Source organism: Prinia subflava, chromosome 16, assembly GCF_021018805.1.
Source record: "Prinia subflava isolate CZ2003 ecotype Zambia chromosome 16, Cam_Psub_1.2, whole genome shotgun sequence".
Taxonomy (NCBI): Eukaryota; Metazoa; Chordata; class Aves; order Passeriformes; family Cisticolidae; genus Prinia; species Prinia subflava.
Window position 1 is genome coordinate 4,343,639 of NC_086262.1, and position 12,709 is coordinate 4,356,347.

General features: G+C 48.9%; 1 protein-coding gene across 1 annotated transcript in view; it reads left to right on the top strand.

Annotated features, from left to right (window-relative positions):
• The first annotated feature begins 10,709 nt into the window (after positions 1-10,709).
• LOC134558914 (rho GTPase-activating protein 7-like) overlaps positions 10,710-12,709 on the top strand; it is a 52,583-nt gene continuing 50,583 nt past the window's right edge. Inside the window, exon 1 of the mRNA XM_063413234.1 lies at positions 10,710-11,041. Within this exon, the coding sequence (XP_063269304.1) occupies positions 10,921-11,041 (121 nt within the window). The 5' untranslated portion in view covers positions 10,710-10,920. The remainder of the gene's footprint in view (positions 11,042-12,709) is intronic.

A 12,709-nucleotide genomic window follows, 5' to 3' on the forward strand; every position in this document is an offset into this window, starting at 1 on the left:
TCATCTGCCTCTAACAGAGTCTGTTCATGCACTTCTTATATCCCAGGCTTTGTGGAGAGTTCCTGATACCATTTGATAGCAGACAATAAATAAAATTATAATAATAATAAAACTTGCCAGGGAGAATTCCCTTGTAGGGTGCACAAGGGTTTACAGCAGTGATTTGAGGAAAAGGCATCGCTTTTCTGGTCCATGTTGGAGAGCTGCTCGCAGGGTGTGGGCAACGCTGAGCTGCTGCCTCGGACCCTCCCTCCCTGCTTTCCACCCAGCTCCTGTTTGTCCCTTGTCCCCTGGTTGAGCAGAGACTTCAGTGAGGGATTTACCCTTCACCAGATGCACACGGCTGAGCTGCTGGCACAAACACCTGGGAGCAGAGCACAGGAGGGTAAGCAGGGAGTACGACCCAGACCAACACTGAAACCCCCGCTTGCTTTGTAAGTTGATACCGGGGGAATTGCAAGTGTGCAGCACCTGATAAACTGAGCTCTTTTCTGGCCATTTCTGGGGTAGTTAATGGCAGCCAGTTTTGGAGACATTCACCACCCTCTGGAAACCAGGGCTCTGTTCACCACCGTCTTTCCCGAGTCCATTGTTCCAGAGCTGTTGGTCAGGGTGACCCACAGGCAGGGCCAGAGGTGCAGTTTTAGGCTGAGGCAACACCAGGAAAGGTGAGGAATTCCAAGAGCCTGAGATGTTTTGCTTATAAAAGGGATCAACTGATCCTTTGCAGCCTCTGCAGCCATCGTTTGCATGAGGTGTGTTGCTGACAGCTGGGGGCTGCTCTCACAGCTTTTCCCAATTCATTTGTTTACCTCTGGGTAAACACTCCTTCTCTTTCTGGTATTTTTGGGGTGTTTATCAGCACAAAATGAAACCTGCATGAGGCAGGAAAATATTTTGGTCCTGAAGTTCTCATATCCTTTGAGGATTAGGGTTTGATTCTGCTACCACAGGAAAACAGACAACCTAGAGAAGGACAGTGAGAAAAACCTTCAGACAAATAGCTGCTCAGTCCTGCTACAGGGCAGTTGTAAAAACTGTTCCAGCTCCCACCAGGAATGTGTTAGAGATGTTACAAGCATCTTTCACACCAAATACTGCTGCTCTTTGCTCTGAAGGGTGAGAATGGGACCTCTGGGGATCTCATAAGGGGTGTGATTTCAAGGTCTCATTTTCAGCTGCTTTTCTCCCTAACACTAGGACCTTGAAGAGGGGCAGAGATGCCAATGCAAACAGCTGTGCTGCCAGACCATGAGAGGAGCTTTAGGCAAACATTGCAGTTTGCAGGAGGCTCCCTGAGCTCACAGATACGGTTACAAAACACTCCTCAGCATGTTCCAGCCTCAGACATTAATGTGGTATTTATTTTAGGCTGATTGGTGACAGTTCACTGGCTGTGGTTTCACTTCAGCTTCACGTCCATTTCCTCTGTAAGAACTAACAAACCCAGATTAATCTTGACACAAAAGTAACTGCTCATTTCCCCCCAGGCTCTATAGGCACTGCAGACTCTGCCTCAGAGCCATGATTTCCCCCACAGGATCGATTTGGGTGGGTGGGAGTCCCCTCTTGCCTGTAGCCCAGGACAGTGACACTGGATGCTCCCCCCTGTGGTTTGGTATCACACAGATGTGGCACTTGGGGACATGGTTTAGTGATGGGCTTGGGTCAGTGGTGGGACTCCATAGTCCAGAGGCACGTGTATTTCTAATTTAGCTGCCTCTAGCACATTTGCTAAAAGAAATCTAACAATAGGTGTTAAAAATATACAGTCATCTACTACAACCCAGGATGCTTTGTGTGAGACCTTTGTGTGAAATTACCCTTACTGTTGCACTTTGGAACCCTTTTTCAAGCCTGCATCTCCTTGCCGTCATCTCCATTATTAATTTTATGTGCCAACCATCAGAGGCATTTAAACTTTGACCAAAACACATTTTTGAAAGCAAACTCTTACATCAAAACTGGGGGATTGTTCAACCAGCCCTGTAAACATACATGACTCTTAATAATCCCCCACCTCTCCTATAGTTTTCTTGGTTTTGCTTCTAGAGTTTTCATTACCTTTGCAGGTAGTGACCAATACTGGGTACATGGGCCTGCAAATGTGTGATTCTGACTTTTCACACTGGATTCTGTGAAACTGAATCCAGGCTGGGTCAGCTGCAGGTCCTGCTTGTGAGGTCCCTGCACCACACCAGGTCCCTTGGAGTCACCAGCTCCTCCAGAAATGTCCCTGTAACGTTCAGGGAGAATTATTAAATATCTTGTGCAGAAAAAATACTCAGTTTCCTGACAGGCAGGAGTTTGTGTTAATCCAAGCAATGTGTTTGCAAAAGGAGTGACAGCTCCAGCCCCAGTTCTAGGGTTCTGCCTGAAAATTGGCATGTGCCTTGTCTTATTTGCAATGGTTGTTGTGGCACCTCTGGAGCAAGGAAACCCCAACCTGCCTTGATCACCACTAAGAGATCACCTGTTAGTTAATACTGAATTCTGCACCTCAGGTTTGTTCCAGGTGGGCTTTGCTGAAAGGCAGAAACCACTGAAGAACTGAACCTATCTCAGAACCATCCTAAAGTTATTTTCAAATATATTTGCTAAGTTTTATCCAACCTAGACAATACTCTGGGCCAGCTGCTTGATCTGGGAGCATTTCCAAGGACACTGGGGGTTGGGGCATCCCTGGGCTGTGCCCCCAGCCTGCAGCCCAGTGCAGCTGAGGGCACAGGGATCTGCACCTTGCACTGGCCCTGGGGAACCTTTTCCACCTCCACAGGGAATGGTGCAGACATCCCTGCTCATTCATGATCCAGCAACACACCGGATTTCTTTGTGGGGCAGGCTGGGGCAGCCCTGCAGGCTGTGTGAGCACGGGTGACCTGTGCTGCTGCTCGAGTTCCTGCTGGCAGCAAACCCTGCACAACCTCAGTGGAAACAGCTCCAGAGCCAAGGCTGAGCCTTTGCTTCTGGGAGGTGGATCTGGCTCAGAGATTATCTTCACCACCACATCTGCTTGTGAGAGGCAAAGTTGGGTTTCACACTTTGTGGGCTCTTGTGCCTAGGAGATGCTGTTTAACCTAAAAAAACACGTTACAGTGTGATTTGATGGCACAGTAACGCTTTTGGTCACTCCTCACAATATTTAATTAACACATTACTGGTCTCTAGTCACTGTAATTATTGGAACATATTTTTCCAAATCAGAGTGTGTCAACAAAATAGTAATATAAACATCACACTTGGAGCCTCCTTCTCAGTTGCTGCAGCTCACACTGATGGCAAGTGTTGCTGGAGTAGACAAAAATTTCCAGCATTTTTAGAGAGATTTCCTAACAGCCCTTTCAACAGATACGAAACTAGACATGTTGAAATAACACTTGTCACTTAGATGTTTGTTTGAAATATGATTCTCATTTAGAGTATCATTCATGATTTCATTCAAATGCCTGTGTTCCCTGAAGAAATACGAGACTGCTGTCCTATCCTCTCCAGCTCCCACGCCTACAACAAGAGTATTTTATTCCGAGGGAGTATCTCTTTCAGACTCTAACAATGTGCTGCTTGGCTCTTCATCCTCTGTCTTCAGAGACGTGATCCTCTTGAGCTGCCAATTTTTAGCCTGGTATATGATTATAAATGTATCATTCTGAGACTCTGAACACTGAAGTGTGTTGGGGTTTTTTGCACAATATTTTCTTTCAGAGGATTTCATGGGAAAGTGAGTGCATCTTATTTTAAAAATAAAATCACTCCTTCAGCTCTGGACTCTTCCCTGCTATTGGCTATTGATGATATTTGTGTAGATTACTGGAAAACATGCCTTCATTCTTAAAATATTATTTTGCAATCCCTTTTTTATTAAAAAGGTGCTGGGGATTTTGTGTCAGGCGACTCCCTCCTGCCTTCAGGGAGCAGCTCTGCAGGGCACAGCCTCTCCCCAGTGTGTCACCAGCCATTCCTGAAGGGCACAACTGCTGCTGTGGGGCTGGGGAGCACTGCATCTGTCCCAGTTTATCATTTCTGATAGCTGCTGCAGCTGCTCCTGAAAGCCAGCAAAGCCTGAGTGCCTCCAGCACTGCGTTTGGGGCTTGGCAGGGCACACAGCCCAGTGCTTGGCAGGGCTGTTGAACTGGGATCTGGCCCCACTGGAGACCAGAGCCACTCTCAGCACCCTCCAGGGTGCCTTCAGAGCCAGGCTGTGCCCAGCCCAGGCGGTGCTGGCACACAGGTTGGTGTGTAGGTGGCCAGCTGCTCCTGCTGGGACTAAACACCCCTGGGTGCCCCCTGTGCCTGTCCCGCTGTGCTTCTGTCACACACAAGGAATCATTTGTGCCACGGTGCCACTAAGGCACTTGTGAGCCTGCCAGGATGTGTTGAACAGAGCAGAGGGAGATGTGCTGGGCTTTGGTAAGCCTGGGCACCTCCCCTCCCCACAAACCCTGCCCTTGGCAGGGTGATGAAGTCAACCTGCTCAAACAAGTTTGCATTAATAACCGAGGCTTTACAGAATCTTCCTTAAACCTCTAAACCTCCCACAAACCCTGGTCCTTTTAAGTCGTCTATTGCCACCTTCAGCCCCGCTGCTGTCACTGATGTGTGTCTGTGTTCCCTCAGCACCACGGCACCTCCCAGAGCTAATACCTTTCCTTCTAGGGCAGCAGCTCCTGCTCACAGCCAGGGCTTCTGTTCTCACCACTAACTCCTCGTGGCAGAGCTGCAGGAAATGCCTCCAGGTGGTGCTTACATTCAAATGTTTGCACTAGCATGTTCCCACTCGGCTGCCTCAACAGCAAAATATTGAGTTCAGTGCACTCTCACTACTTGATGTTTTTATCGTTTAAGGCTTGAGACAACTTGTAAATGCTTAAAATAGCGTGAAAATCCCTGTGCTGGCACAGGCTCTCAGCCTTATTGGAAGGCTGTCTGCTGCTCTCCTGGTGTGGAAGTTTCATATGTTCCAGAGAACAATTATGGAAGAGCAAAATTTTAAATAACCAAGGCTATGTGGAAGTTATAATTTAAAGGAAATCCATAGCTTAAAGGTGTCAGAATAACAAGCTGATTTAAAAATCAGAATTGATGAGCAACCAGGTGTTCATAAATGAGTACCTTGGCTGCAGAATGTTCCATTATAGGATCACCATAGGATTTCCACAAATTTTAAAGGTATTAAATGACACTTTTTTTTGTATAAACTACAAATAGCTGCACTATTTCCAGGTTCTGCATGTTCCTGGAATGTAACATGTAGTGTAAACTTTCCTGAGTGAAGGAAGGAGGAAGCAGGGAGAAGGGTTACAGGAGCAGCTGAGTGTTTGCTCCTGGCAGCTCGGCTGTGGGAGCTCATCCTGGGTCAGGGAGGTGAGCCCTGGCAAGGTCTCCTCACATGGATGGGCTGAGCCCACCCCTCATTTATCAGCCCTGCCTTGGGCCTGTCCAGGGCTCCATTTTTGCATCAGACTCTGCTCCAGGCTGTGTGTTTCTAATGGCAAAGCTAAAGCAGCTCCTCCCTGCACAGGTACCAGACTGGAGGGTTGTGCTGCACGCTGGGTACCTTGGCTCTCACTGCCTGGCCCCTGCAGGTCTCACCCTTGCCCACAAGACGCCGGTGTTGGCTTGGAGGGAGGGGAATGTGGTCTGTGTGTGAGCAGTGCCCGTGTCTGCCCTGCCAGCACTCCCTGAGGCAGCCCAGCGCCCACAGCCCCTCTGCTGCTGCCTGCACCCTCTGCCCTGGCACACTGAGGGGCCTGCGCTGGCTCTGGTTTTGGGAAGTGTGAAAAACGTGAGATGATTAATTCATGTTCTTATGATAAACTGGAAAATTATAAAGCTGTATAAATTTATATCAGGTAAAAGTCTATGTTTCAGGAGGTTTCTGCAGCAGATGGTGAAACTGAGCACCCTGAAAATCAGGCGTCTCCATTCAGAAGGGAACAAAAGACTTTGCAGCCTTCTCAAGTATTGGGAGGGGACCTGTTGAGATGAGCCGGATCAGCAACTCACACCTCGGGAGCCACCTTCACAGACCATCAAGCAATATCACCCATATCTCAAACATTCATCAACTATAAGGATCCATAAAAACTGAATATTAACACATGGACTTGGGAGGGGAGCTCTTTTTCAATCCGACCGGAGATGAATTTGGGTTTGAATAACTAACCAAGAAACAAAGGGAAGTATGGGGAAATATTGCCAGAGGCAGAATAAAGAGTATAAAAACCAAGCCTCGAACATGGCAAATTCGTGAACCCAGCTAGATACCGGATACCCAGCTAGGGAACCCGGCTGCCAGGTCCTGTGTCTCTGGGGTCACCCTTGGCTCAACTTTTCCCGGGAGAAATTCTGTCAAGTAAGTGTCGCTGATTGTGGGGTTCGTATTGTTTTGTTTTTATTGTTTAAAATTGTTATAATTTGATTCCAAATTTTGTGATTTGAATTTTAATAAACCAAATTATTGAATTTGGCAATAAATTTGTCCTGGCGTTTATAACAGAAGCAGGGAATCCAAACCAGGACACACGGAGTGCTGCAGCACAGCAGGATGGTGGAAATGCTGCGAAATTCCTCAAAGGGTCTCCCTCAGACCCTGCTCAAAGTAAGGCCAAGGGAGCAGTCATTTCAAATCCATGCACACACACACACGCCACAGACAGCTCAGTGAAGGAAAGACAGCCAGGCCTTCTATATGATGAATTCCAGAGAGGGTTTATTCCAGCACGCCGAAGGGATGAGGGACACAAAGCCCCGGCCCTGTGTGCTCGGGGTAAGTCTGGAGTCATCGGTCTGAGGGCCCAGGGGCGGTGCCGAGGGCAGGAGCCTATAGCGGTGTGAGGGGTGGGCAGGGTTAGGTGGCCAACAGGGAAGCAATCGAAGGAAAATTGGCAGCAGCTCTGCAGGGCACCACGGGGAAAGTCGTCTCTTTCAGCCTAGGCAGGGACACTCTACGGTACATGCTTCCAGGACAAAGCCTGGACATTTCCCTGAGGGGGTTTTAGGTTCCCACAGTGGAGCAGTCAGGTGCAGCCCCCAGCCCTGTCCCACCACCCGGAGAGGGTGGGAGGTGCTGGTCCCTGTGAGACAGCGTGAGGCTGGTCCCTCACAAGGGACAGAGGACTTGCCCAAGAGAATTACTGCTAACATACCTGTGTGCAGTCACACAGTACTGTTCGTCCTATGAATAATCTTAAAATCTTGGTTGAAGACTCCTTTGGGCAGGGAAGGAGTGGCCTCTGTGTTGCTGTTTGTACCAGAGGAGTGTGGCTGGGGCTAAGGCAGACGGCTGCTTTTCCACTGTAGGATGGAGCTGGTGTTTTGGACAGCACACAGCGGGTTTGCTCTGTGCCCTGACATGGGCATTAACTGGGCATATCTGACCGAGCCAAAGCCTCCCTCTGCAGGGAAACCTCTCCCTTGGCATAGCCCCTCCTGAGAAATGATGGCTTTAGCTGCTAGACAAGAGGGGAAAGAAATCTCTCATGTTGGTTTCTAGGAGCTGAAAAGGCCAAATTCTGCTTGTAAAGAAAATCAGAAATGCCTTTTCCTCAAGACTTTCAGCGCATGATGCCCAGCCCTGCTGTGGCAGAAACACAGGACACCCCTGGGCTCACTCAGCCTGCCATGGGTGCAGACAGGGGCCTTTCGCTCACTGATAAGCTGCTTATCTTCAAACCATCCAGTTTTTATTTTACTCTGAATAAATACTCCTCTGTATCGGCTAATAAAGTTGTCTTTTTGGGCAAAAGAATGACTCGAGTTCAACCTTAACTGTTAAGGTTGTTCTTTATCTTTTTTTAACAGTATGCACATGATCATACACCTCTTTAAATCTTCCTAAGAGAGAGTGGCAGTATCCAAACACGTGGTTACCAGCTGCAGCCAGCAGTTAAAACATCACACTCACGGTCTCTTCAGGTGCAGATGAAATCCAGATGCCCAAACACTTGAGTTCTCCACAAGGGAAATGCTAAATTGTGCATAAAAATGGTTGTATCATGGCCTTTAATGCTATGGACATATTCAGATTATTTTTGCAGGAACCCTAATGACTAGTTGATAGGGGGTTTTTGCCTTTTTATTTATTTATTTATTTATTTTTAAGTAAGTTGTTTTACCATTCTGGATAATTAAAAATGCCAACATTACTGAAACATATCTGCTGAGGGAGGATGTTTGCTTCATCTCAAAATGGCCTGATGTTTCGGGAAATGTTTCAGGCCTCACAGGAGTCCCAAGGCGGAGATGTGAGTGTGAGAAGCTTCTAGGAATGTGGAGCTCTTTGCTGCTTTTTCCTAGCACAGCTTTATTTTTAGCACGCCTCATGTTTAAGGGCCACGTCTGGGAAACAACAGGAGGTACTTTAACTCCTTTCTCTGAACAGCCTGACTGTTCATTCTTGATTTTTTGGCTTTATGAAACAGATTTTCTTCTTTACAGCTGCAATAGCTCCGTGAAATTGTGGCTGATGGCCACAGACTCACTGGGCTCATCAAGTTAAAAATGAAATGAGGCAGGACGAATCTGTGCTCCGAGAGGCACCAGACCTGAAGCTCATCCTGTGCTTGCTGTCCCCACATGGAAGGTGCCAGCTGTCCACAGCAGATGTGTGTGGGACAGGCAGGCAGTGGTATGTGCCCTGTGCCCAGCCCTGCCACAGCACAGGGGAGAGCTCAGGCTGGAGAAAAGCTGCTGTGGGAGGAGGCAGGTCAAGCATGGCCACTGTGCCTCTGATGTCCCTTTCCTGTCCCCCTCAACTCACAGCCCCTTCTCTCAGCAGCAGAAACGTAACTGCACTTCCCTGGGACCAGGCTGGCAGCAGAGCTCTGCAGGAGGCACAAAATGCATTTCACCACTTTTGGAATCAAAATGCTCTCGGTTTTGTTAGCATAACTACAGTGGGAAGTGACACTAAAGCATTTAGTGTCCCAAAATGAATGGAAATGAGCATAATATTGTTACTTTGCTGTCCCAGTCCCAGCCTCTCATGGTGCTTTTCCCTTCCCCTGAGCAGCAGCCATGTCCAAAGGCTGTGTGATGTCCCCTGCTGCCATGGCCCTGCCAGGGAGCTCTGCTTTGCCCTTACAGGGTTCAGCTTGTCTCCATGTCCCCCCATGTGGCTCACTGAGCACTGGGTGGAAAACAGCCTCTTCCACATGTGTGTCTGCCATTGGTGTTCAGGTGGCCATTTATGTAATTTTTTCAAACCTAAATGCCTTTGTCATGTTAAGTCTCATCCCTGTGAAAGTGTAATTCCTTGTGGTGCATCCTGGATGTGGCCACGGATGTGTCACCCTGTGCAGGACAAGCTTCCTGCCCTGAGCATTTCCCAAGGGACAAGTCAAGAAGGAGTGGGGAATGGCTGCTTGCATGGCCTGGATACTCCTGCAGTGATAGCTGGGGATTGCATTTGTCCAAACCCAAAGAACTTTTTCTAATGGACACATAAATATCCTTAATGCTTTCTCCTCATCCTGATACTAACTTCAGGTGTTACACAAAAATACCAGTCCTGCATATCCATTTGTTGTATCAAAAGCATTATGTGTGGCTGAGAGCTGCCAGGTGTGCTCTGCAGGCCTCTGAGGAGGGCCCTGGTCCCCCAGGACTCTGAGGAGAGGATACTCAGTGCTGCAGCTCACAGCTCAGAGCAGCCACTGTGCCTGTCAGCCTGGGGTTTCCTTCCTCTAGGGACATTAATTAAGTTGTCTTAATCAGGATGCAGGCTTACAACAGAAGGAATCAGCTTGAGAGACTCCCAGGGTGCTCTCAGACCTCTCCTGGATGCAGGGTGTGCTCAGTGAGGAGCATCCATGCAGCTGTGGGGGCTGTGATGTGCCAGCTGAGGCAGTGGGGATGGTGGCAGTGCCAGCTGTGTGGCAGTGCCAGCTGTGTGGCAGTGCCAGCTGTGGGGCAGTGATGTGTGTGCTGCAGCAGCTTGGGATGTGTCCTGTGTGCTGAAGTCACCTCAGTAAACACCACTGGAACTCGTTCCTGTGAGACATTGACCCAAACCTGCTGCCAGCCCTAGACGTGGTGGTTGTGTGACACCTAATGCCAGCTGCCACCTGCAACCACCTGCAATTCAAGTCACCTCCCCATTGATTTCTTTCCTTTTCCAGGACTGATTTTGCCAAGGAGCTTCACCAGTGCTGAGCGAGGAGTCAGGTATTTGCTTTTTGTACATATGCAATTCCACTGAAAAGATGTTTCATTCTCACATCCCAAATGGGGAGGAAACCTAAATTTAATGGTTGCATGTGCTTGGAGGAACAGACTTGTGTGGGCACTATATCCAGGCATATAACTGAACAGGAAAGTGGCAGAGGATTTTTTTATATCCCCATTGCTGCTTAGAGAGTGGACAGCACAGGAAAGAAGTGCCTTTGGAGTGGAGTTTCTCTTTGGAGAATGTTTAATCCAAGTCCTTTCCAAACACAATAGTCTCTGCACAAAACAATCGCTCAGGTAAATCCCCTAACATAGGAGAAACGTCCTATTCTGCTTCTAGACCGAGCTGCTCTGTTCCAAATGAATCAAAATGAAAATCCCAAACCCCAGCAAACCCACCCACAATGAAGTGCTGTGTGCAGACAGCTGACACAGGGGTTGGGAATGCAGAGGTGCAGAGCTCCCGGGATGTGCGTGGCCTCGCTCCTTATTTATCCTCCCTGTGGGAGGAACAGCTGTGTTTACAGGAGGTGGGAGCTGAGCCTTGGCCGGGCTGTGCTCTGTGCTGGGACCCTGCTGGGGCTGCTGCCCTGGGCTCCTCCTCTGCTCCTGCCAGAGCCATGGTCAGGAGTTACCTGCAGGCTTCTCCTGGGCAGAAGCTGTTCCAGTCCAGTTTAAGAGGCAGAAGCTGAAGAATGGGTTTGCTGTGCTCCTGACCTGTGACTCCTGTGCAGGGGTTGGGGTGTGCTGAGGATGAGGATGGCGGCGCAGGGGAGGCCCCACCTCAGGAGATGCCTCAGCGACCACCCCAGGGGCTCCACCAGCTGGGCCTGGGACGGCTTCTGGAGAACAGCCAGGGAAAAATGCCTTGCAGGTCAGTCCAAGGGCAGCTGTAATCCCACACTGGGGTGATGCAAGTATCAGGGCTACAGCCTTGACCAAGGAAGGAAAATACCTTTACTTTTTTGGTGCCCTTTTAATGCTGCTGCATTTTCTGTCACACCACTGAGCTGCCTTTGCCCAGGCTGCTCTTTCACTGGTGGGACCATGCGGGTATTCTGAGCTAATGATGTGTATGTAGAACTGGAAATACTCAGATTTACATAGAATTAAATTTTACACTTTTTGTTTAGCTGGAGTTTTGTAGACACTTTAAAACATGACAGTGTCAGTCAGCCATGCAGTGCCCAACAACCGCAGTGCCCAAAAGTGACCTGAGTCATTTTTAAACCTTCATTTTTGGTGCTTACAGAAACTTGTGAACTTGAACCTGCATTACGGTTTTTCAGGAAATCTTTCCAGGGTGTCAGAAATAATCCTTCTCTGTGTCCAGCCACCTTTCCCCAAGCCTTGCACCCCGAGCTCTCCAGCATGTGCAGAGGTGGGCAGAGCAGTCCCTGGGGCTGTGTGGGGATATGATGGGCTGGGGGTGGCAGGTGTGGGGCTGTGCAGGGACCCCGTGGTGAGCACTGGGCACAGGACCTGAGCTGCTCTTCCTCTCATGTGCATGGTGCCCAGCAGGGATCTGGCAGCATCCCTGCCAGGGCCAGAGTAACAACTGCTCCAGTTACTGAAAATGGCTTTCTAGATTCTTCATCGTTCAAGCAGCTCAGTGGGCTGTGCATAGATGTTTCCTCCTGGGGTTTGTGTTCATCTCAGAGACAGGAGGTTTTGTAGTAGCATTTTGATTCTGGCCAGATGGGTGTCTGTCTCTGCATCCCTGAGAGAGAGTTCAAAATGAGTAAAGGTATTTCTCTTTTCCCTGAGGCCACATGCACTTCACTTGTTATAAGCAGACCTTTCAGAGGTGCCAAGGGGCCGGATTGTTATTGTAAACATCCCTGTTCCTCTGTCAAAGCAAGAGCCAAGTTTCCCTTTGGGCTAAGGTTGTCCTTCAGTTCCCAACTAGGATGAAGTAAAGAGGCTGTCAGATTAACTGGGGACTTTCAGCGGGGGAACAGGATGTTGGGAATTGCTTTTGTGTACAACATCTATGATTTTTGTGCCTCCAAGGTCCTCAAACCACTTTGAAAAGACTGGATTTAATTTGAGTGTGCTGGTTATGCCTCTGGGCTTTTGTGCTGGGCTGAAGAGCAGCACCAAACCCAGTCAGTGCTGGCATCTGTGGAGCCCATCCCACCAGACCAGCACTACAATCCACTGGGAGCACTGGGGGGTTCCTCACATGTTGGTACAGGATGTGTTGGTCAGGAGGAGTGTCAGCCATGGCCATTGCTGAGGAGCTGAGTGACACAAGTTCTGCCAAGGGGATGGTCTCTTTCTTCTGCAAAACAGCAGCCAGAACTCAAATTGCAGCTCTTCACTCCAGATGGTCTGAAGAAGGTTCAGCACCACCAGGGAGCCTTGTGAGCTGGGCTGTGAGAAAGCAGCGTGGGCATATTTTTGCAAGTTGAAGGGACAGAGCTGAGGGTGATATTTGTCACTCTGCACTAGGTGCAGGAGCTGTAATACAGCTGCTTCTTGGTTTGCTACAGATTCTGTGAGGTGACAGGACACCCAAATGCTGATGTGATTTGTGTGC